This window comes from Myiozetetes cayanensis, unplaced genomic scaffold (genome assembly GCF_022539395.1).
Source record: "Myiozetetes cayanensis isolate MyiCay16 unplaced genomic scaffold, myiCay2020 scf23, whole genome shotgun sequence".
Classification (NCBI taxonomy): Eukaryota; Metazoa; Chordata; class Aves; order Passeriformes; family Tyrannidae; genus Myiozetetes; species Myiozetetes cayanensis.
Genome location: NW_026087445.1, coordinates 7,499,791 through 7,525,051, shown reverse-complemented (window position 1 = coordinate 7,525,051; position 25,261 = coordinate 7,499,791). Strand labels below are relative to the sequence as shown.

The 25,261-nt window shown below is 54.4% G+C and overlaps 1 protein-coding gene across 3 annotated transcripts in view; it reads right to left on the bottom strand.

Moving 5' to 3' along the window:
* The window catches only part of RXRA (retinoid X receptor alpha), a 103,836-nt gene that overhangs the window by 38,740 nt on the left and 39,835 nt on the right, over window positions 1–25,261 (bottom strand). The window contains exon 1 of one of the 3 annotated variants that reach the window (XM_050319893.1): window positions 22,823–22,839. The exons of 1 other annotated variant lie outside the window; for it this stretch is intronic. In XM_050319893.1, coding sequence (XP_050175850.1) covers window positions 22,823–22,826 — 4 coding nt within the window. In that variant the 5' untranslated portion in view covers window positions 22,827–22,839. Of the gene's footprint in view, window positions 1–20,326; window positions 20,484–22,822; window positions 22,840–25,261 lie in introns of those variants that run through there. One more of the 3 variants, XM_050319894.1, reaches the window with a different exon arrangement.

The window sequence follows — 25,261 nt, the reverse complement described above, 5'->3', positions numbered from 1 at the left end:
TCACACCCATCAACTGCAGCTATTTTCTCTGTGTGTCCTTTTGTTTAAGCACAACGACCTCTATATACCCCAGAAGATGCCCCATGGCAATTGGGAGATCAGAAACCAGAGCTCGTCAGCAGCCGAAGAATTTGCAATGAAGCTCTTTTTCTTCCTCTAAACTACGGACCCGCCAGCCACAAAATTTGGATGGGAATTTTTCCCAAAGAATATGCCATTCAGGGCAGGGCCACATGATCCATCTCGCAGGGATGGTGCTCCGTGGTTGCACAGAGCCACGTGCGTGATCCCGGCACAGGAACCACCACACTGACACCAGAGCCAGAGGGTTCTGATCTGGCCTCCAGATAAGGAGCCTGAGCCTTGTTTTTTCTGGCACAGCGTGCTCCTCCCTGCCCTTTCCCTCAGGAAATACCTGTCTTTCCAAGATCCCTTCAGGATTCCACCATCCCAGGTGGGGAAACTGAGGCACGGGGAGAGCAATGCCCCTGAGGAGGCAGGAGCCCTTCTAGCAGACAACGATGAAAAAATTTGATTTTGGAGGTTGATGTGACCTTCACCAAGGTCACACAGGAAATGGGAGCCAAAGCTGGGAATAGATCCTGGCTACTGCAAGATCCAGGGTAGCATCTCAACTGCTGAATCAACCATCCCTGGGGTTCTTTTTCCCTCTGTGACAGACAGAATTTACTATTATCATCACCATAGGAAGAAAAAGCATGAGGATATTATTAATAATTTTCAATAAGGGAAAAAAAAAACCCCATCTTCATAAAACATTTGTCCCCATTTTCATCCAGCTGCATCAGACCACTGCAGCCAAGAACCCAATGTCCCTGGGCAGCTCCACTGCTATTTTCCACTCCCTTGGCATTCTTGGGGCCAAGAGCACAAATCTCCAGTTTGGACCCAGCAAACATGGATGGCTGGACGCATCCCAGATGGGCAGGTCAGACCCTCTGGGAGCTGCGGTCGCTGGAAGCATCCGGAATGCCACCAGCCCTTGCAATCCTTCCCTGTGGCATTTTGTCACCCACTGCACGGGACTCCAAGCGCTGCTGCTTGGCCAGGGCACGTCTGCAGCAGCTAAACCAGCTCTTGCTGATCCGGCAGTATCACGAAGGGCTGTGATTTTAACATTTCTAGACCCAAAGCAGAAACAATTCCAACAGCGCAGAGGTGCCTTTTTTTTTTTTTTTTTTCCCCAGGATAGCTCATTTGTACCGGAATAAACTGTACCAAGCATAAGCTTTCGCCAGAATAATCTTCATTTATGCTTAAGAGGCTTTGCCAGTAAAACTACAGTGACCTAGCTCTGCTGGAAAACCTTTTCTGGCATATCCAGGGAGTTTCCTCAGCAGCTCGGTGCCTCGGCAGTCGGCTTCTGTGAGAGGGGAAGTCAAAAAAAAAAACATATTTCAAGGCACAAACAGGGCTCCCCAAGTCGTGTTTTTCTGCAGCTGAGTAGAGCTGCAGCTCCAGGACACAGCCCACAGCCCATCTGGGTGGGTTCAGAGGGGTCTGCAGGCACTCCAGGGCTTGGTGGGAACACAAAATGGGAACACTTCATGTGCCCATCTCCGATACCAGCCGAGATTTGGAAAGTCATCCACAACCCCTGGCTTCCGCCTTTTTTTTTTTTTCCCCTCAGCACCTCTTCCTCCTTAATAAGAAAGCGAATCAATTCTGAGTATTAAACAGCAGGAAATTCTAAATTTGGGTTGCCACTCCCTTCCTTAAGTCAGCCCTCCCCGTTAGGGCTTTGCAGCGCTGTGGGGCCAGGCTGGGAGGGGAGTGGGACCAGGAGCTGACATCAGGCTTCTGGAAACCTCCTCCTCTGCTCTCAAGAGTCACTTTGGTGGTGACCAGGTTCCAAACTGACACCCAAATACACCCAAATGGGATCTGGAGGTAAACACAGCACCCCGAGCCACATGGGCACTGTTCCTTTTCTGGTGACTCCAAACCTAAATGAACTCGGTAGTGAAAAATCACTGTCCTTTTGCTCTCATTCCTCAAAAGTAGTTCAGAAATCTCGTGTGCTTTCCAGACAAGGAACCTCAAAACGATGGAGGTTTTCCCCTCCCTTCCTTTTGCCTTCCCAAGCAAATGAAGGCCCCAGTGGCAAACAGTAGGATGAGGGGAGCAACAGGCAGACAGTGGATCTGGGCAGGACATGAGGGTTTGGCTGTAGTTTTCATGGGAAAATTGCCATGGTAATACTATGGCCACAAGAGGTCAGGTCCTCACTTTTGTCCTGATCACAAACTCAGTGATGAATTTAAATAGCCCCTGGCCTACAATCTTGAGTAAGTTTGCTCTCAATTTATATCAGCAGAGCTGAGAACTGAAGTGAGGATGGAGCAAGAACTGCCTTTTCCCATTCCAGTTGCTGTGGAGCCAACAGTGCCTGACTTGGGCAAACTCAGGGGGATGACCTGCATGGTTGTTATCCAAAAAAATCACCCACAGGTCCAAGAAACAAGCATCACCCTGTGGCCCAAGCACACTAAGCTGCATTTATAGCACTTTCCCAGAGAGGACAGGCAACTGATCCTCTTAAACCACCTGGGTGCCAGGCCCATAGTCAGGGCATGCTTGGGAATGGGCACCCCAAGACTTCAGAAGATGCAGCTGTGTTATCTATACATCCCTTCTGAATATTGTTTCCACAGCTACAGGCAAAAGGATGTAGGAGCACGGGATGTGCAGTCAAGAGTGCTGAGTGGCTCTGACTTCACCAAAAAGTAACTGGAATTGATTTTTCTTTTTACATTTCTGGACTAGAGTACAAAACCAAACCTGAGAACATCCCTCTCAAGGTCTGCACAGGGGACAGCACACAGAAAACTGTCTTTTTGCAGGCATTTAAAGATCACCACGTGCAGTTTCTCTTTGGGAAGCTGCTCCAAGGTTTGGGGGTGTTTCTTAAGCCGTGCTTGGCACCTTCCCCCAGGAAGGACCAGGTGATGCCACAGGGGTTCAAACTGCTCGAGGATGGTGAGAAACTCAATTTCAGCTGCTCTCTGCTCTGGGTGGGTTGCTCCTCCTCCCATCAGGTTTCACTTTGACCAAACTAAAACCTCAAAGCCACACAGCTTCACACCTCTGGCTCCCTGCTCCCACCCGAAATCCCCCGTCAGGACCGCTCAGCACCTCTGCCAAACCCAGCGAGTAGCAGAGGTGTGTTTTGGGCCTTCAGTGAAGCATCAGGGTCCCCTTGCAGGGATTTCTTTGGCTGGAGGAAACCCAGCAGCACCCTCTGCGTGCTGCCAGCCTGGCCCCTCACAGGCATTAGCTGCTGCCTCCTGCCAGCATTTCACCTCGTGGGTTGATGGACTGTGGCATGAGATTACAGTGCCCATGAGCAGCTTTTCCATGGCACTCTGCAAACCAGCCTTCTCAGCCAGAGTCCCTGCTGCACCACTCAGGAAACCTCTGCTCTCTTCCCACAAGAGGAAGGGGAAGAGGAGGTGCAAGATCATCCCACTGCCAAGCCATGGGGGCTCCCCAGAGTGGTACCCACTCCAAACCTCGCAGCAGCGCTCCAAGGAGTTGGCAGCATCCCTATCCCATGGAGCAGAGCTGGGCCACCTCTATCCCTGCAGCTCCAACACCTGTTCTCCCTCTCCATCCTATTTTATTTTCTCCTTTGGATACAACTCTCTGCAGGAAACACCAGCCCTCCCCAGTGCCACAGGGAAGGACCACAGTGTGATGGCAGCCATGGACCAGGCTGGTAAATTTTGGGTGGCATTTGGGGGGTCTCTCCCTAGGCAACCTGCTCAGCTCAGGCACAGGGGCTTACCTCGTATCTTTTGCCTTATCCCACCCTCTCAGCAGCCCCCTAAAAACACAGCCCACTCTTGGAGCTCCTGTCAGAGCTGGAAGCCTGCGGGGGCTACTCCTGTCTCCGAGGGAGAAGGACTGAAAAGAGGAATCTTCCAGAAGCCGCTCTGCCCGCGAAGAACCACCATGTCACCGGAGGAAACGCCTGCAAACGCCTCTTCCTCCAGCGCTCCTGGCTTCCTGCCCAGCGTGGACCCCCATCCCAAATCATCCCCCCCTCCCACGGAGGACCCCCACCCGTGTTTGCCTCGGTTTGCATCTCCCAGGCAAGATGGGGCAGCCTCCAGGCCCCTCTGGCAGGAGCTGGGGCGGCGGGTGGGGAAGGGAAAAGCAGGAAGCGTGAGAGAGCAGGACATATGGGAAGTGTGAGGAGCCCCTCGGAGAGCAGGGAAGCCCAGGGGGAGGGGGGCGGGCAGCGCTCGGCTCTCCCCCCACCCTGGCAGCGGTGGGTGGAGGGGGAGGGTGCACCCAGGCAAACAAGGATTCTGCTGATAAAGCAAATGTGACTCAATCACACGCTTGTGCAAAGATGTCACAACAGTCCTGAGAAATTACAGGCTCCTATTTCATCCCTCAAGGGCCGGCGCTGTCCCTGCTCTCACAATGTGCTCTGTTCTGCTGTCAGCGGCGCAGCGAGTGCCCCTAATTTACTGGCTGGGAACCCGCTGCAGGAACAGGCAATAATAGGTGCAGTGTAGTGCTGCTGCCAGGGCTCCTGGGCTGGCAGCAGGAAAGGGGGGATGGCTGACCAAGGGCTCGACGTGGTGGCTCTTTGGAGCCAGTGCCATTGCTGGCAGAAGCAGCTCCGAGCAGGGACTCGCTGTCCCCTCCACACCCTGAGTTTTCAGGCCATGGGACAAGGGACAGATGCCCCCAGCCCAGCTCTTGGCCCCAAATGTGGCAGAGTTAGGACCACCTGCTTGGGGTTGCATCTCTGCATGTGTGGCCTCATGCACCCCCAAAAGGGGGTTTGGGGGACACAGACCCTGCTGCCAAAGCACAAGGGCTCAGCCCCCACGGCTGCAATTGTTCCCTGCCACTAACCTTCCCCAAACACAGCCAGGAGCAGGCCATGCCAAGGGCTGGCCCCCTCCCAGCCTCCGAAGAGCTCTGCTGAATTCAAAACATCAGGAAAAGATGCCAGCAGAGGGGAAGATTCTCCCTCTGCTCCGTAAAGACAGTGGGCTGCACCCAGGAGTCCTTCCAGCCCTCCCAGATGGACATCACCAGCGTGGGGACATGGTGGTGGTGGCACCTGGGTGCTTCCCAATGTCTGCCCACCCTGCCCTGGGAATCAGAGACCTCTGCTGGGAGCTCCTCAACCTCCCTGCAACCGCTGACCTTCGCAGCCTCCCTGACTCCATCCCCTGCTCCGAAAAGAGCACGGTGAGAGCAAAAGCACAGTGGTCCCGCAGGTTTGCTGGAGCTCATTATGGCCTTTTAATTACATTCAATTGCGGTTTTATGGGCTTACGGGCAAATTGGAAGTGATCTAATTGCCCTTGAGGGGGTGCTGGGCTCTGAGCTATGAAAAACCAAGCAGGATCCAGTGAGAGGCGTGGGGAGCTCGGAAGCATTAGGCTCGTTCCAGCAGAAAGAGGAGAAGCTTTGACTCACACTAAAGATCCCCCAGGACTTCCCAGAAATGAGCCACACACGTGGCACACGCTGAGACCACCGGAGAACCCGGATCAGGCACCGCCCCACTGCCCTAGCCTGTCCCACCTGCTGTCCCCAACACCTGGATCCATCCCCCCCAACAGGAGGATGGATGTGGAGAGGAGATGGGTCTCAGACCTGGAGCTAAGCTCTCTGCTCCTGGGGAAACCCACTACCTTGAGCCCTAAAATATCCCCCTCCAAAGCAGGCAGGGAAAGAGGCAGCCAAAAGGGTGCAAAGAAGCAGGGATGAGAGCTCTGGGAAACAGGAGCTCTCAGCCCTCAGCTCCCTATATTCTCCCAAATGAGCCAAATCCTAAAGACCAGGAGCGGGAGCAGCCCTGCAGCTCTCCCAGCCACTGGATTTGGGATCTGTGGGCTAAAACATGTGTTGCCCACTTGTTGATGGGCCCTGGAGGTGCAGAGCTCCAGCACAAGGGATGTGCTGTGCCTACCCTTGTTTTGCTGATTTTGAGGACTGACCACAGGCGCGGGCAGGAGTCGACAGCACCTCCACACCTCCCAGCTGCTCTTAGGCTCCAATCTGTGGTCAGTGCTGTAAGCAGCCATGGCTTTAAAAAGTCCTACAGGATCCATGTGATGGGACAAGCTCCATCCTCAGGGCCTGAGACGGCAGCAGGAGGTGAGAGGAGGAGGACCCAGCCGTGTATCGTGGATTCCTTCCTCCGCCTGGCTCCCAGGGAACAACGGCCCGCAAACCACCAGCCAGACGGATTATATTACGGTGCTGTGCGTGCACATTAATCCAGATTTGAGATAATTACAGTCATTCACTTGGCATAATGGGCTTTAATTGATCCATCGTGGCTGGGGACGGTGTGCAGCTGGCAGCCCAACATGCCAAGGCTGTGCTGCCACTGGCCACACCACGACCAGCACAAGGCAATGCTGCTAGCTGGTTTCCCAGAAAAGCAGCTTTCCAGAAAAAGAGCTGTGGCAATTTCCCTTAGGATGACGGCAAGGCTGCACGGGTCTTCCCCACCTCTCAGTTGAGACCAAGCAAGCCTGGCCTGGGCATGAGGTGTCATCCGGTCAGGACACATCTCATGAGCCTCCGAGTGGGACGAGCCATCCCTCCAAGGGTTTCACTGCTGGGAACCCCTGCAAGGGCAGCCCATGGGAACGCTGTTTTCCAAGTCTCCTCGGAGAAATGCCCACCTCTCAGAATGATGGCTGGTGGTAGGTCCATCAACAGACCCCTGAAGGTCCCTTCCCATCAGCATTTTTGCACTTTAGTTGTCACAGAGCTGGAAACACAGACAGGCGAAGGATCCCGGGGTCTCAAAACAGCCATTCCTTCCCATCTTGGCTCCTCCTCCACATCTCCACTGATGACTGGAGAATGCTTTGGAGTGAGCCAGTTCCCTCAGGGACAAACCACCCACTTTGTGCACAGCAGCTGGAGGTCCAGGAGAAGGAGCCTGAGAACTGGCTGCCTACACAGGAAGGTGCCTGACAACACAGGGAAGGCAGCTGCCAGAGGCAGGTCCCCTCCCATAAAAGCAAGTTCCCTCTGGAAACTACACAGCATGCACTTTTCTCCAAGAGAAAGAAGCTGCCTTTGGTCTTGTGTGACCCCACTGGGGTTCAGTAACACGTGCTGGGCAGGAGGGAAGGTTTAAACCCCCTCAACACCAGCTGTGTGGACGGAGGGATGGGCAGGCAGGGCTGGGGGTTGTTCCCCCTTCCCAGGCCAGAGAGGAGGCTTGGGAAAGCTCTTCCCTCCCTCGGGCAGGCTGCAGCAAAGGATGGGCTGCCTGCAAGCTGCCTTTGGGTTTAAGTTTCTGGTTCGAGTCCAAAGCTAATTAGGCTGTGCCAAGTCCAATCAGATAGCGGCGGTTAATTGAGCTCGGCACGGACGGGTCAATGTCCAGCGTTTTGTCAGCCCCCAGATAACTGCCAGGGCCTGGGAAGGGGAAGGACCCCCACAAAAATGTTCCCTTCATCAACAGTCAGAGTCTTCCCCTGCCAGAGCTGATACAACTCTGGGTTAACCCCTCGGATGCTGCCAGCATGGTCCTCCTGCCTGAGGAACCCCAAGGGATAAGACACCCCAACGGCATGGCTGGGGCAGGAATAGGAGTGGGTGTGGGATGAAACAGGGTGACTGCACACCATGCTGTCTGGGTGTCACCCCAGGAAGAGATCAGCCATGCCACATGCCCCAAACCACACAGCAACAGCAAACCAGAGGAATTCCAACCCCCTCAACTCCTGAAAACCAGTGAGAGTAAGGACCGTGGAGCTGGGTACTCCATGCCCTCCACACAGCTCCCAACACTCCTCCAAAGCTGGGTTAGATGTGTCTGCACTCAACTGCAGCCTCCAGGCTATGAAAGAGGGCTTTGTCCAAGCCAACACCACGGCTCTGCGAGCCAACAGGGCTGTGGGACAGGGTCAGCAGCAGTGCCCAGATGTGCCTGGGCACTGCAACCAGGCAGCAGCCTGATGAGGGGGACTGCAGGGAGCCAGGCACAGGGATCAGGGAGAGCAGCGATGAAGAGGAGGGGCTCTGAGGAAGGCTCCAATGAGCTGCCCTCCCTCGGGCAGCTCCCCTGACTTACAGCCAGGACAATGACAACATCCAGCTTCCTAGAAAACCATGCACTTCCCTTTTTTCCCTCTAACCCTTTGCTTCCAGGCCCCAGCACCCTCCACCTGGGCAGGAAGATTGGCAGCCTCGATCTCCGCGCCGGCAGCGGGAACACCGAGAGCAATCCCCGCGTCCACCCCCTCCACCTCCAGCTGCTGGGAAAGGCTGTTCCTCTTCAGCTGACAAATAGATGAGACGTTTCATTAATAAACCTCAGCTTCTCCTAACACTTCTGATTACAATCTCTCTGTTTGGATCCGTGCTCATATTACACGTTCGTCTCAATTATATATTCCCTTCTCCTTAAATCCCCACTTATCTCCTTTACCACGTAAATCACGGAGTGGGCTCTGGGTTTTTTTTTTTTTTGCCTGCCTAACTTCCCCTTCTCCAACAGCACTTGTAAAATAAAGAGGAAATTTAAACTGCAGCATGTCCCAGTGGCCTCCGAGCTCATCTCCCAGCAAACTCACCCAAGGAGGGTGACAGGGGTCCTGCCAAGCCCTGCACCAGCGCTCACTTCCAGCCACACCACATTCACAAAACATTTTTTATTTACTTTTTGCTCAGCCTGAGGCAAATCCTTGCTGGGGCATCACTGGGGACAACTTCTCCCCACAAGGCCCTTGGACCAGCTGGAGCGGAACATGTGAGACACCAACCAGAGCAGCAGCGCAGGGAGAGAGCCCAGGCTGGCTCCCCCCTCACTGCCCCACATCCCTCTGGCAATTAAGGCAATTGCCTGCATGGAAACCTAATTATATTAGGGAAGTATTTAGTAATTTTTAACTGTTCAGCTGGTGGCTCAGCTCCCTCCCCCTCCTGCATTCCAGCAGCGCTGGGCAGGAGCTGCAGTGCTGGATTCTCCTCGTCTTCCACCACTGCTTTAAAGAGCAACAGTGAGGAAGAGGAGGCAGATGATGTGATGGGTAGGCAGTGGGCTGGGACTCAGGTGGTGTCCCAGGTAGCCCTGGGTGAACTAGAGAATCTCCCACTGCCCTACAGCAGTTTGCCTGTGAGGTTTGCATAGGATGGCTGTGAAATTCCCAGCCTTAGCACATGGTGGCCTCTCAATGCCATTGAGAGAAAGATGTTCCATGCTCCTCTGCTATGGTGCTTGGCAACCTGCTGCAGCAGGCAGGTGGTCAGCCCCTGGTGTGATGCCCCTCTTGACTGCAAAGTCAACACTCCAGTTATAAGGTTTTGGCGTGCCCTGGATGTGTCTCCAACCTCCACAGGTCACTGGGTACAAAAAACTCAGCAGAGGCACCGCTACACAAAGACCAGGAGCTCCCACCAGGCTCCCACCCAGTTCCCAAGGCCCCTTGGAAAAAATAACACTCTCAGGACCACCTTGCTCCTGTTTGCCCACAGGCAGCAGAGCAGGAGCCCACCATGGATTGAGTTGCACCACGGATTGAGTTGCACCGCAGAGAGCTTTGCACCGCAGATTGAGTTGCAACATGGAAAGCTGTGCCCCATGGAGAGCATCGAGGGGCCCTCACATTGAATTAGCCCCATGGGCCCACCCAGCCCCAGCTCATCTGGGGGTCAACAGGACCTCAAGGCTCCCCCAGCCCAAGATAATCCCGATTCCCACCCCTGGGAGCAGCCTGGCCGCCGGCTGCGCCTTTAAGAGGCGAGGAGGGGAGCGTGATGGCCGGCGTTTTCCGAAGGACCATTAATTTGCCAGCGTCACATGCTCCGCAGCTGCAGCCTGGCAGTGATTTATACGCCTCTGAAGTTCATCAGAGGGAAAAGTACTTTCCAGGCGCAGCGTATCCCCCTTCCCCTCTCTCCTCCTCACCAGTGCGAGCTGCCCGTGTCCAGAGCCCAGCCAAAAACCCACAGCCCCATCCATCACCCCCGTGTGTCACCCCCTGCCCTCGCCACCCAGCCCAGGCTCTCCCCTTCTCCCCGGCATCTGTGAGCAAAAGAAAACTTCCTCTGGCTTCCTCGCCTCCGTGACCCAGCGACAAGAAAGTCATTAATTAATAAGGGGCAGCGCTGATCTGGCTCCTCGGCCGGCCGGGGGGCTGGAGAGCCCCCTCCTCCCCAGCCCCAGGCCCTGTAGCCAAAATAAACGTCAGGGAGAAGGCGGGCGTCCCCTCCTCCTGCCGCCACCCCCCCTGCACGCCATCCTCCGGGGAGGTTCAAAAGTTCAAGATTTTCACATTTCCCTAACGTTATTTCAGGAAATTGCTGGAGAAAGGAAAGACGGCACTGCCGAAAAAGCAATCCGCGGGTGGATATAATAACACACAGAATCCAGAGGCAGGACTGGGTGTGAGCCAGGCGTGGTTCGGGAGGAGCCCCCATCCCCACCCCGCAGTACCCGACATTTATTTTTTGGCTCAGGAGCTCCCTTGCACATCGTTGACTTTCACCGAGTTTTTCCTAAAGCAATGCCAAGAGCAAAGCCTGGGATCACCCCCACCACCCCAAAACAGCCCTAGCAGTAGCAGACACCAGGATATGCTGCCACAAGGACCCTGGAGCCACGATGCTCACAGCACCCACACTTACCACATCGTAGCAGCTGGTTTGGGGGCAACGCTGCCGAGCTGGTTCAAAGCACCCCCAGGAATATTCCTCGGCTCAAAGAATGTGGGTGTCAGTGGCCCAGGTCCTCAGGGAATTACAGTTTGGTCCCAGATGTGCCAACACCACTCTGACGTGTGTTTGGGTTCCCTTCTTCCTTCCTCTCAAAACCCTTCGAATTTCACATTTGCCCAAACCTCAAAAGCGACCGAGTCCCACCTGGGTTTTCATCAAAACCAGGTTAGACGACAGCCTTTTGCTGGGAGGTTCATGGGAAAGGTTCACAAAACTACTGAAACTCTTGGCCAACCTGAATTTGGGGTTACGATGAAACACGAAACTCGACTGCTTTCATGTGGTTTGGGGTTTTTTTTGTTGCAAAACATTTGGTGTAGCAGCTCCGGGCGAGAGTGCGACTGCCGAGTACACGACAGCGTGTCCAAAGGAGCAAGGAATTCACACACACCCCGTGCAGCGCTGGCTGGCAAATGATTAACCCAGATTGGAAGCCACCTCATTACCCTGGGGGCTGGATCGGTGCCACCATGTGCTCGGGGACGTGGGGCAGAGCTGCTGGCACTGGCAAGGACCCAAGGCAGGAAGGCTGCCTTGCACCAGCAGCCACGGAGCTGTGGTCATGGCAAGGGCCTGGATGTGCCTCAGCACGTGGAGATGTGCCCCAGGCAGATGCTGACAGCTCCCTGTGGAGCTTCCGAGGTCCGTCTCATTCCTACAGGGCACTGCACACTTTTTCCCTGCCAAGGGTAAACTCAGCTGGAGGCAAAGAGGGAGTGAGAAACCTTCACTCCCCAGTACTGCTTCACTCCACCCAAGCACATGGCGGGGGAGTTAAGGTTGGTTTGCTGCCAGTTTGTTTAAGCTTGCTGAGCTCTTGGGGTGTCTTGGTGCTTTGGGCCCACTTTGGAACACGCTGTGGATTCAGCATCCTGCAGCACTGTATGGAGCTGGCCTGGTGTCTGGTGTGACCTTACCTGCACTGTAAGGTCAGCTGAGGGGAAGGAGGAAGCACAAGGTTGCCCACAATGGGTGCAACTGGAATCCAGGGCATTTGGAAGGCCAGTCAAGGAAGTTTATATTAATTACAGAAATGTGTTAATACCCTGGGAAAGCCACCAACCCTGAAAGCTGTGCAGACACAGCACTGCTCTTCCAATGCCTTTGGAACCCCTCCTGCTCTCCCAGAGTGGCTCAGCCCCTCTCCACTACAACCTTCACCATTCCCTTCCTGCACTGACCTCTGCCAAGTCTCAGCCCCCTCACTCTCACCTCATATTTGCATCCCTGGGCCACTCTTCCTCCACTCTTATACATTTTAAAGCTGCCTATCTTAAAGCACTCCTGAAAATTCATAAGACATCCCAAGTAGGTTTATGGTTGCACAAAACCAAGGTGATACTGGGGCCAAGAATGCAGCAGTTGGATTCTTTTCTGAACCCAGCCCAGGCTAGGAAGGGACTAAACTCATTCACATCTAAACTATAAATAATAATAATCACAATAATGTCATTTTTGCAGTGCGGTTCTTTCAATATGGGCTGATTAATGTATTTGTAACGAGCAACGGTAAAGATTTTCAAGCCATCTAATTAGAAGGCCGTTTCCTTTCCAGACATGCCTGAGTCCCTTTGGAAAAGGAAATGTGGCCTCCAATGCTACCTTTTTGCTGTGGGAATGCTACCCTGTATCCTGAAAGTTAATCAGACACTCAACTTCCCCAGGGGCACTACTTGCAATCCCAAATCCACGATACCCCAGAGCTGCCTCCTCGGGGCCTCACGCTGAAGGAGCACCCAGTGGGAGCCGAAAATCCCAGGGAGGTGCTGGTGTGCAGAGCCATCCTGGTTTCCCACGGCTGGGGAGACTCCAACGTTATGGGGAGAAGAAAAGGGACACTGCAAGGGATGCAGCTCATCCTGTACATCACAGCGCCCACCGCCCGTGCTGATGTATTTTTCCGTTCGTGTCTGGCATTCCCAGAAAACACTAACTTCATTATTGATTTGTGCTCATTTGTCATTTTTATAACCTGGCCAGCACTTCTCCTGAGGGCCGTGACTAATTCCACTTCCCCAGGCTGGAAGGGGCGAGAGCCTTTAACTCTTTCAGGAAGGGCTCTGCTGACCCAGCCCCTGGCAGGGCACCCACAGAAATCCCAGAAATCCCAGGTTATTCCACAGCCTGTCCATGGCAATGGGGAGAACATGCCATGATGTGGGGGGACACCTGCCCTCCCCAGCTGAGCAAACAGCTTGGGAGGACCCCCAAGTGCTGGGAAGGTTGGTGAAAGCAGCTCTCCTTCCTTCCTTCTTTCCAGGCACTTCCCAGTAAAGACTCAGGATCCAACTCCCAGAGGAGAAGGCCCATTGAGTTAAATGCAGCAGATGCCGCTTCCGAGGGGTGGGATACGGGGAGTACCAAACACGACATCTGCAATTACGGAAAGCCAGATAAAGAAAATCAAATCTCATGCTTCAGGGCATGGGCTGATGAGTACAAGGGTCAGGAAGGAATTTCTCTCCCCTTACACAGCAGTGCACAATTGGGTCAGTGCATTACCGGGTGCCACAAGTCCGTGACTGTTTTTCCCCTTTTCCTTTTGGAAGCCCTGTGATCTCGCCCCTGGCACAAATGCTGTGTCTGAGGGGGCGATGCCTTCACCTGGTGTGGCAGAGCTGATGCTTTTCCTATCCCCCACCTGCCTAAAGCTCATCATTCCTAGTCCCAGGCTAAAGATGGCACGAGGACCTCACTCAAAGCCAGTCCCTCTGCCTTGCTGCTCTGACATCGCTCTTCAGCGCTGCCCGCCCCTCTCAGCCTTAATTACTTCTACTACAATCACCTAAATTAGAACAAAAACTCCTCTGAGTGAGGCCCTTTTCCTCCCCAGTGTTTGTAAAGCCCTGTGTACATCTCTGGCACTATTTAAATAATAAGCACTATTATAATAAAACCCGCAACGTTGGCTTAGAAAATAAAGCCCTGGAAAAGGGGATGAACAGAGAGAACTGAGCAAAGAAAAACCCCCGATGGTTTTGTTCCCAGAGGTCGGGAAGCGTTTGCGGTAACAGCGGTCGCTCTCACTTTACGCCGCATCCAGCATCCTTTCTCTTCCTTAAGCAACTTCTCTATGCTAAAACTTGCTTAGCTGGGAGGATCTAACCACAGGGAAGAGGCTTGAGTTTCAAATTAAAACAAAGTGAGCAAACAAACACAAAGATGGGCTGTAACACGTGTCTATCTGCATCGGCCCTTGCTAAGCCCGGCTTTGCCAAACCACACGCTTCCTAATCCGGACAAACAGTTATTGGCCTTTCCCTCTGCCAAGCAGCTCTTCAGCAACAATTCCCTGTCACCCAGGGTGGCATTTTCCAATGTGATCTGTACTGGTCATACTCTACACCTGCCAAAACCAGCAACTTTCCATGGACCCTGCAAAACCACCCTCCTGCTCCCTGGAACCCATGGAGGAGCCTAGCACTCATGTCATCCCCCCAGCCAGCCTCACCACCTGACCCAGCCAGCCTCACCACCTGACCCTGCTACCTCGCTGTCAAGTTTCATTTTGAAATTTAGCGCAAGATGAGCTGTCCTAGAAAGGTGTAAATCAGCCAGAGGCAGCCAGAGGGTGGGTGTCAAGCTCCGACACCCTCCACCATCCACAAACCCTCACAGCCGTGCACGACACGGGCACATCCACAGGCAGTGAGTCACGTCTGCACAGGGAAGGGGAGAGGTGGAATCAAAGGTATGAAACTGTGTTCAATGGGATTTGGCATGCCCAGACTTGGTCCCCACAACCCAAGAAAAGAAAGCAGGCGCAGAAGACTGGGATGGGGCAGCGGGATTTTCAGCACTGCAAACATGCTGCAGACAAGTGGGAGAACAGTCTTTGGGGGAATGTTTGAAGGAGCCTGTGGTGGCTTGCTTGGGAAAAGGGGGGAAAAAAATAAAAAGAAAAGAGAAATGAAATGAAAGAAAGAAAAGAAGAAAAAAAGCAGCTGTGGAAGGGGCTGGTGCTGGGGCCTGGCACTGCAAGAGCTGCATGTGGCAGCAGCTCCCAGCAGCACAAAAAGGGCTTCCTCCCTGCAGTGCACTGGTGGGGCTGGACACATGGCCAAGCACTGGAAAACCAAACCGAAGGAAGAGGTGGATGAGGCCAGGAGCTGAGAGCAGCTGTTGGGTGCAGGATCAGTGCAAAAGGACAGCACAGGGCTGGGGACAGCCCTGCAGCGATGGGGAGGGGAGGGGGCTGTGCTGGGGCAGCTGGGCTGCACTGGGAGCTGGCTCCTGTCCTTGGCATCATTTTACAGACAGGAGTTACAGAATATCCTGATTTGGAAGGGACTCACAGGGATTATCAAGTCCAGCTCTCAGGTGAATGGTCCATGTGCCCTCAGGTCTGACATTCCAGTGGCCAGCGTCCATCTCCCCATCCCGTGACTCGGCAAAGCTGCAGGAATGGCCAAACCCCCAAAATACAGCATTTGCACCAATCCAGGCAGCTGTGGCCAGCATGTAAATGCCCTCCTCCAGCTAACAGCCCTCTTGCATCATGCCATCATGTCCCAGAGCTCATGCAAGACCAGCAAGGAGGAAACAGCCCCTTCCCCTCCGGCCCGGTCCAGCAGAGCAGTTTGAAGCAAGCTGGGAACAACATGAACCATGCTGGGAACAAAGCAGTGGTTGTATCATGGTCACTGGGAGAGCTGGGAGGGGAGTTTCTTTTTTAAATAGAAAGGCTTGGGGGGGTTGTTTTTTCCTTTTTTTTTCCTTCTTTTTGTGGGTTTGCTTTTTTCCTTGTTAACCAAAAATGCCAATGAAACCAGGACTGTTCCCAGAAAAAGGACTTACACAGATGAATTAATTTCGTGTTTGGGGGGAAGTAACAATGGAAATTCTCAAAAGATCCCATGTCGACAGTTTTTTATTTTTAAAAAAACACAAGTTTTGTATTGAAACAATTTCTTGTTTCTGCTCTTTTGCAGTGATGTGAAACTCCCTCTGCAAAGGCTGAAACAAAATTAAACAGAAAGAACCACTCGGAACAGATCTTGAGAAAACTTCCTTCAACCCATCAAACACCTTCCCCAACACCCTTGGGCCTGGGATCCCAAGGAAGGCTTGGTTCAGTATTCAAACCCTGTGGGCAGGGATGAGGTGACACATCCCCACGTCTCAGTAAGGCCACCTCAGGGACAAGACCTGGCTCTAGGGCCCAAATGCAAGTGAGCAGCTTCACCCAAAACATACCCTGACACAGCACAGTCTTGAGGACACCAGAAGGTAACACTGGATTAAAAAAAATCCCCCAAGAGAGAAGGAAAAAACAGAGGCAGAGTCATGAGTCAGAGCTGTACCATTGTAAAGAGATATACAGGTCAGCCTGGGAGGATTTGGCTCCATGATTCCAACCGGCACAGCAGAAATGGTGTTTTCCTTCAATCCCCACCACCTCTCCTCCTCCATGCCCTGGTCCTGCAAGACCCTTCAGATCTGCCATTTGCCTCAATCTGCTTCAAATTACCACAACAATGCTGGGCCCCAAGTGGACATGTAAAGTGTCTCAAATTTATTGTAATTTTAAGCCATCCCTAAAACTGCACAGACATTGCTGGAATATTTCCTCCTCCTTTAAGACCCTCCAATGACTCTGCAAGCCGGCGAGAGGGACCCGAGGACAGGCAGGAGGAGATGACTGGAGCCAGCTGCCTCTGCTCACTGTGCTGGGCGGGCAGGGGCATGGGAAGGGAGCAGAGGGGGTCCCCGAGGTGACGCTGAGACCGGGGCAATGTCCCTTGGGATGTGCAGCGACGGATGGAGCCGAGCGGCTGCTGAACCCGGGGAGGGAACAGCACAGGGCAGAGGTGCTTTTGCTGGGGCAGGACCACCATGCACAGCTGGAAGTCTGCAAAGGACAGCCCTTTGCTGTCTCTCAGCTCCCTGCAGGGAGGTGGCTTTTCCAGGTGCAGCAATCAGGATAACCTGGGATGTGTGGGGGAGGTGGTGCCAGCAGGGCAACATCCCTGCCACTGGCACCAGCTGCCCCCAACGTCAAAGAATCACACACTAGTTTAAGTTGGAACAGCCCTAAAGTTCATCCAGTCCCACCCCCTGCCATGGGCAGGGACACCTTCCACTAGCCCAGGCTGCTCCAAGCCCCTTCCAACCTGGCCTTGGACACGTCCAGGGATCCAGAGGCAGCCCCAGCTTCTCCAGGCAACCTGTGGCAGGGCCTCACCACCCTCACAGGGAAGAATTTCTTCCTAGTATCTACTCTAAATCTACCCTCCTTCAGCTCAGAGCCATCCCTGCTGGCATCTCTGCTGTTCTCCCCATATCCCTGCTGGCATCCCTGCAGCCAGGCAGGCACTGAGCCTCTGCCCGGAGTCAGCCTAATGTTGTCACACAAATTGCACCTGTGAAACTGTTACAAGAATTAATTGATCATATAAGTACAGTAATTGGAACTTGCAAAGCATAGATAATTACCTTTTATTAGTTCCTGTAGATAATCCATTATACACTGATTAGGCCTAAGTAAGGATCTTACAGCCCTAGTTTGATTAATGGCAGATTATGGATATTAAACTCCAGCAGGAATAGATAACTTACTATTTTCTTTCTTGCCTTAGGAGCACATCACCCTGTGAGTTATGGTCAGAAGTCTTTTGCAGTGCTGGGAAAGTCAGGCACGTTCAAAGTTCCCACCTGACCTGACTGTGGTCCCTCTCCCATGACAGGTATCAGCTCCCAACGCTTCCCAGAGGCTCGAGAGCCCCCAGCCCACATCTCACCAACATGCTTCCCACTAACAGCCCTGTGTCCTGCAGGTCTGACCAGCTCCAAACCTGCTTTTAGCTCAGAAAACTTGTCATTGCCCCTTTCAATCCAAATCAGCAAAACTTTTCCCAACTGCCTCACCCCTCAGCTTGGACGCTCTCGTTTCCATGGATGCTCAGACTGCATATTTATTCTCCACAGTTCTCTGGCCAAAACAGAATATTCATCTGTATTTTCTGCCTACAACTACTTGACTGCTTGCTGTGGTCCTGCCTGTCCTTCTGCCACATTTAGTGGAGCTGTCCCCACATCAGAGCCACCGTGTCCACTCTGAGAGGGATCCTCAGTGGGATTTGCCTGTAGGACCGGGATTCTGCTCCCATGACCATCACTCCCTCTTCACAGGGCAAGGAGCGCAGGATGGGGGCAACCGGACAAAATCTGCCTGCAGGCTATGGGAGCCTTTATTTAAGAGGAATAAATAAAAAATAAGGCTGTGATTATCTCGGGCCACCCTCCAGCTGCCACCCAGAGACAGAACAGGGGGAGCGCTTTTCGAACGAATAAACAAAACGGAGCGGATGTGACATGCCGAGGCACAGGGACGGATTCCTCCTCTCTTCCTGGCCAGATAACCCTGTTATCAGCATGGTGGAGGGGATTAGGAGAGAGGAGGAAAAGAGGAAAACAGCAAATGTGGGCACAGGGGGGGAAAACACCCATGGGAGAAGCTGCCAGAGGGAATGCAGGAGCGAGGAGGCTGCGGTCAGCGCCAGCCTATTCATCCCGCACGCTCCGGACTGCCAGGGCTGGGGATGAATGGGATTTACTGCCCATTAAAATAAAGCCCTTTCTGTAGTTTATAAACAATGTCGCCGCTCGGTGGGAGGCTGGACATTTCAGTTCATTAAGCGGCAAATAATCTCTGTCACTTTTTTATTTTTAAGTTTATTTACACGTAGGGTTGCGGGGGGGGATTATCTCTTCTCCTCCAGACCCTGAGCTCGCTCCTCCTGTGGCTGTTGGCCAAGCCACCAAAATAATCCTGCTTATGTATCAGAAATGCTCCTTACAGGAAAAAGAAATTTGTATCTGCCTAAAACCCAGGAGTGGTTGAGTGGGGTGTCGGAGCAGCGCTGCTGGGCACAGAGGGAGGCTCAGCAGCCACCCTGGGAATAGAACTGAGCCCTGGGGAAAAGCCAGAGACATCAACAGTGACTGCCAGGTCCCAGCGTGGCCTGGGACACCGACAGGGGCACCACGATGGGAGACCCCTGTGCCAGGCAGCCCGGAGGGTGGCACACGGAGATGCCAAGTGGGAATGCAAACCAGACCATTTGCCTGAAGCTCCTGGTTTAACGCAGCCCCTTCCCTTGGCATTACAATAAATCCTCTGCGTGTCTGCCTAGAAATGCCACCCCTGTCCCGGGGCCTTTGCTGGTGCAGGGAGACAGAGGGTAACACCTCACAGGGGCAGGAGGGTGACACAGCTCCAGTGAATTCCTCGTGGCACCTCCAGCTGCGTGTGGCTCCAAACACTGGCCCCTTTCCAGCGGCTGGCGGAGGCAGCAGGAGTTGCTGCCGGCCAGCACTCCCCAGCCCCTGGCTCCACACCAACACTGCCAGCAAACTCCTCCGGCAGTGGAGGGAAACCTGCACGTCAGGCAGGATGCTGAGGATGCTGACACTGGCTGCTCTTCAAGGCTAGGGATGTCCAAGCCATGTCTACCCTAAAAACACCCCTGGGAGGGCACCCTGGTGCATCCAGGAGCCAGTTGAGGGTCCGTGGTCCCCTCTCTGCACCCACAAAAATGCACGGCTGGGAGGCAACAAGGACATTTGGGAGGGGCAACACCTGATTTCGCCTCCAGCAGCCTGCAAAGATGCTGTGATGGACTTTAGCAAGAGGATGTGAACTCCCTACTCAGCTGAGCCGTGGCCTGGGCCATGGATCCCCTCCTGAACCGCGGTGCTAAGTGGCTCCTGCATCCTTCCCTGCTCCCTCCACTCGGCTGAGCCCTGCCGTGACTCAGCCCCGGCTCCCTGGTGGGCAGCAGGATTCCCTCCTCGTGTTATCTGGGTCCTAAAGCACTTGAGCAGACGGTGACCGTGCAAACCATCCTATCATTCACGCGCTATCGAAAGCTCGCACAGTGGCACTTAATTACAGCCCCGGAAGCGCAGGCTTCCTTAATAAATCAAAGAAATAAAGTCAGGGATGATGCGCTGAACAGAGGGGGTGGGGTGGGGGGAATAAAGAGCTTACAGTTTCCCACTGTGTGTCCCCTTTAGATAACAGATGCTCTCTTCTTAACCTCTCACTTCATCAGATCAGCTCCAGCTGTGTTTGGATCAAGTGCACAGCCTGGCCCGCATCCAGCCTGCCTGCTTCCCCGCTCCGATGCCAGCTCCATCCCTCTGGCTCAAGGGCTGGCTGCAACCAGGGTGGCAGGAGGAAGGGAGCCCCCGCCAAGCCAGGCCTGTTTCATTAAGCACATTTTACTCCGTTTCTGCTTGCAGCTACCCCAACTCCTTCACAGGAGCATCTCTGGGACATCTCTCAGAGGGCTGAACGCCAACCCCATCAGCACCCTGAGGGTGTCCCTGGCCGGGCTCCCGGGAAGGGTAAGAGCAGCTTGGGAGCTGCTCGTGTCGCAGGAGCAATGCAGGGGAAGGGGTGGGGGATGTTTGTCCTTGCAGCCCCACCACGAGCAGCCCACGCCGGTGTGACAGCCAGGAAAGAGCACTGTTAGTAAACAGCTTCCAGAGGCTGCGCTGATAGCTCCGTGTCGTCTCGGCCATAAATCACGGGAGAAGCCCCCCGGGACGCCCTCCGCTCCCTGCCTCGGCGCGCACCACCCACCTCCCTGTTTATTTGGACGTGTCACCTCCTCGCTCCGCTGGCGCGCAGCCCCCGCCGCGGGAGCGCCGTGATGGATGGGGCTGCACCGGCACTAAAAGGAGATTCCTCCCGGAGCAGCCCCGGCAGCCTCTGCACGGGCAGCCCGCCGGGCCGGGCTCCCCCTCGCTGCACCCGTGCCCACCACGGGGATTGGGGAGAGGATGGTGCCGGAGGGCTGGCAGAGCCCAGGTCCTCTTCCCCGCCTGCAAACGTGCCGCGCAGCCCAAGGACCTTAGCGGAGATAAAGCCCTTGAGAAATCCCACTGCTCCTAATCCCCCAATAGCACAAAAATAATGGAGCATTATCTCATCAGGACTTAACCCACTAATTACCCCGGGGATGGCTTAATAAGGAAGGGACACCCACCTGCCAAAGGCAGCCTAAGCCTGCCTCCTGGCCAGTTACACAACACCACGCTGGGCACAGCAGTGCTTGCATCCTTCAGCCCTCCTGGAGCAACCCTGGCAGGGAAGGGGAAGTAGGAACAGCCCTGTTCCCAACCTGGGGGGGTCTGAAGGAGTCCAGGTGCCCACAAGACCCCACAAACATCCTCTGGGAGGATGTTTTCCTGCCACCAGGAAAAGTTGTCTCCCCATACTCCCCAGAACAGCCCCTCAAAATCTCAGACAGTACAGTGGCTCAGTGGAGGGACAGACCTGCCTGCAGACTCTCCACACCACCCACTCCTCACCAGCTCAGCTGATGTCATGCCACCTCCTCCCTGCATCCCACATCCTCCTTGCCAGCCCTCCCTGGGCACATCTCGATGCTCCAAGGGACAGAGTCAGAGCAGGCTCAGAGATGGGTTTAAACCCTGTCCCGGCAGCTTGACCTGCAGGTGCTGGGGGACATTCCTAGCCCACCCTGCCAGACAAACAACATATTCCCTGCAAGAGCCCAAATCACGAGCAGCTTCAGCAAATCTTAGCCAGGGCTCCACGTCAGACCACGTGTCCTGCTCGGTTAGCGGAGCTGGAGCGTGAAAAGTGAGCCGGACGGAGCAGAGCGCTTGGGTTACAGCCGGGAGCAGCGGGGCTGGAGCGGGCTCTGACAGCTCCTGGCTGCTCCCCGGGCAGCGATATCTCCAGATCTTTTACAAATAAATATCATTGCTCATTATCTCGGCATTAAAGTTACATGCTGGGCGAGATGGGTACTGAGCTTTCTCTCGCTAATCTAAAACGGATGCCAGCGCTTCTATTATTAATCTCCCTCCTGCTCCGTCGCTGCCAGCTCTGCCACCACCACCCCCTGTGCCCACAGGAGAGGGGCAGTGGGGCAGCTGGACAGCCCCTCTGTGCTTGTTCACACGTGGCCTGGCAGCTTCACTCCCTGGTTCCTGGGAGGGGTAAAGCCTCCTCCACGCCAGGGTTGGGAGTTTCCAGAGGTTTGACTTGGTTGAACCTATTTCCACATGCAGCTGCAGAGAAGAGGAGCAAGTGGCAGTGGGGACAACAGCGGTTCCCCACTCCATGGCACCACAGGGTGCAAGGACCCACAGAGCCAGGAGCATCCAGGAGAGCTCTCATCAAGCAGCTTGCAAAGGTTGGTGCCTGCAGACCTGCCAAGTGAGGCCTGTCAGCCCCAGGGAAGGTCCCTGCAAAACAAAAAACCTCCTGGCACAAGCATAACTGAGATCAGAAAGTCCCAGTGGTTGTGTCTGCCCCAGGAGCAGCACACTGCCCCAGCATCCTGATGTGCCACACACCGCATCACGTGCCGGGAGCACATGCCATGCAAGGGATGGAGAGGGTTCGACACCCACATCCTGCCATATCCCAGGCTCCTGCTCCAGCATGGCACGGAGCTGAGCTGCTGCAGGATGTGGCAGGGCAGAGCCTGGTGCTGCCCTGCTGCCCACGCACATCAGCATCCCAGAGCCGCTTCCTCCGAAGCCAGAAGACAGTGAGTCACCGTCACGGAGCTGCAGGACTTGTCCTCTCGCTCTCTGCAGCTGGAGGGGCCACGGGCACTTCTGCAATACAGGGCCCAGCATCAGCAGGAGCAGCAGCTTCAGGGCAGGGATGGATGTCACAGCCACGGGAGACGGGATTGTCCCCACTGCCTACAGGACATGGCAGCCCCGATGCCCACACAGGATGTCTAGAGTGCTAAATATTGGTCTTATATATAGGAAGTCCCCAACAGTCCCCACACAGAAAGTTTCCCCTCCCCAGCTCACACACAGATGGACCAGGGGAGAAACGGAAGCTGCTTTTCCCATTTCCCCAGGGCCAGTCCCCGAGCCATCCACGCAGTCCCCACTCCCAGCACCAAAAATCATCCACCAGAGACATGGTGAGGTGACAGCACCCATCACCCTCCCACCCCAGACCGACTCCCCTCCGCTCATTTCTCCTTTTTAAGAGAAGAATCAAACTTCACCCTTCTTATCATCCAAACCAGACCCCCACCTGGCATCCTCCTGGCTCCTAACCCCTGCCATCACATCTTACCCATGAGAGGGAGGCGACCCCAGCCCTCAGCCCCATCACCACCATCCACACAGGACAAGGGTTGCTTGTGCCAAGCACTCTTTTGCCAAGGGGGGGGATGTTTCCTGTGTCCCCTGACGTCAGGCAGCCCGCGTCAGGGAAATGAATGTGGATTTCAACATCCTTTGGTTCATCAGCTGCTCGTTTCGACATCCCCATGGTAAACCCTCAAAAAAAAAGCACACCCCGTCACTCCCCCGCAACCCTCCTTCTGCTAACTTGGCTTCATGCAGAAGAGTATTTGTCACCTCCAAATAAATATTTATTAACCAAACTGCAGGTGTCTGGGGCTTCCCACCTCCTCTGCTGCTCTCAGCTGCGCTGACACCGGAGCTCTGCCGAGCACCCAGATGTCAGCTGGGAACAGCTCCGGGAGCACTCCTGCCACCTCCTTTGAGCCCAGCATCCAAATAACTGCTCAGTTCTTCCCACTAATCCCAGCAGAAACACCCTGGATAAGAGGCATGCGGATAAAGGGGGCGATGATTGAAAAGGAGGTGGTGGGAGGGAGCCTTCCTCGGTGTCTCCCTCTTGGTAAAGTCATGGACAATTTGAAGGGAATGCAAAGTCCTGCTACTGCAGGTGTGGGATAAAGACTTTCTGAGAAACTGAGAAATGGGAGAAAAAAGAGGGGAAAACAGAAGAGAGTCCCAAACACACTGGTTGCAGCACAGGGCAGTTTGACTGTGGGAATGGAAACCTTCCCAACACGCATCCCTGGGCACCTCTGAGCCCCAGCCAAGGGACAACGGGAGCCACAAGAAAAGGGAAAGTAGGAACCCAAGATTTAGTGGTCCACCACAACGTGGGAGATGCTTCTGCCAAGGCCAGTGTGCAGAAAGGACACAAGGGTCCCTGTCCCCTCTGGGGACAGTCCAAGGCCACTTTGCCACCCTTGACGCACAAAGCAAAGGGATTTAAGCACCTCCAATGCCCTTGGGGACACCACTGGGCTCCTCTCCAGCACAGCCTCCCGCCCAGGGTGATGATAAACCCGAGATTGGGAAATGCTCAGACACTGCCACAGACACCGGGAGCATTTTAACAGTCTGGCCTCTCCCCCTCCATCCCCTGTCACCGCTGTCACCGTATCCTGTTCCTCCCTACCACCCCCTTCGAATTAGCAGCCATCGACCTCCTCCCCCTGCGGAGCTGACATTAATCCGGCGATGTTTGTTTAACAACAGCTCCCATTGATCTGTAGCCTGATCCCCCAAGTCAATACAGGCTTTTGCCAGGGTCTGGAGTGCAGGATCCAGCTCTGGAGTGGCCCGTGGAGTTAAAACTGCTGCGCGGGCTGATAGGATCAGATGCTGTCAGTGCTGCTCTGGGACCCATTAGCTTTAATTAGCTGATGATGCTGTAGAGGCCACATAAAACAATGAAGGGGATTGATCCCTCGTGTAACACTATTGACAGTGGAGCTGCATCTGGGATCAGTTTGGTGCTGGATGCATCTGTAGGGTCTATAAAACCAAGGCCTGTTTTCTTTTTCTTTTTTTCCTTTAATTTTAAAATCCCATAATGGTAGGTCTGCCAGGTTAACAACAAGAGCCCAAAAACCAAGACATCAGCTCTCCCCCTGTCCTTTGCTCTGAAGGGGCACATCAGTCCCTGAACTACCTGCACTCTCCAAAGCTCTCTCCCTCTGCACAGCATCACCCAAACCTGCAGCAAAGGATTAGGGTTCCACAAGGAACACACAGAGGGAACTGCTGCAATCAGAAACACTTAGGTTGGAAAAGACCTTAAGACCATCCAGCTGGGCCTCTTGGTGTCCAGTGGGGATTTCTTCTGGGGCATTGTTGGTGGCAGCCAAATGCCTTTACAGCCCAGGTACTCCCTTACATATGAAGAAATCCTGGTAGGATAAACCCACAGGCATTACAAGCAAGGACGGTGCAGGGAGCACCTCCCCAGACACCTTCCAGAGCACTGGGGAATCACACAGGTTTCACCTCCCACAGACTCTATTCTTTAATCCCCCAGCATTCAACAGATGCAGCACCACATCCCTACTCCATTACAGCTCAGGGATGTGGGGTTTTGTCAGCCCAGAAACAGGGCCAGGAGTTGAAAACTCGCCTGAGCAGGCAGGGAGTCCTTGCAAAGTGTGTGAAGAGTAGGATTTACATTGCATCTCTCCCCATGCAGGGAGCAGAGCCAAGGACCACAGCAGAGATGAGGACCAAAGCAGAGCATCCCTGATTACAGCAGAGCATCCCTGCAGAGGCCAACCCTTGGGGGTCCCTGGAGCCCTCTGTCTGACCCCACCATTCCCATGGCAGCTACAAAAGCTCCCTCGAAACCCTCCAAAAAAGGGAGGTAGAGAAAATTCAGCCCCTCTGGGGAAGGCAGCTTGAAGTCTGAGTGCAGTGGCAGGCAGGGCAGCAGGCAGGC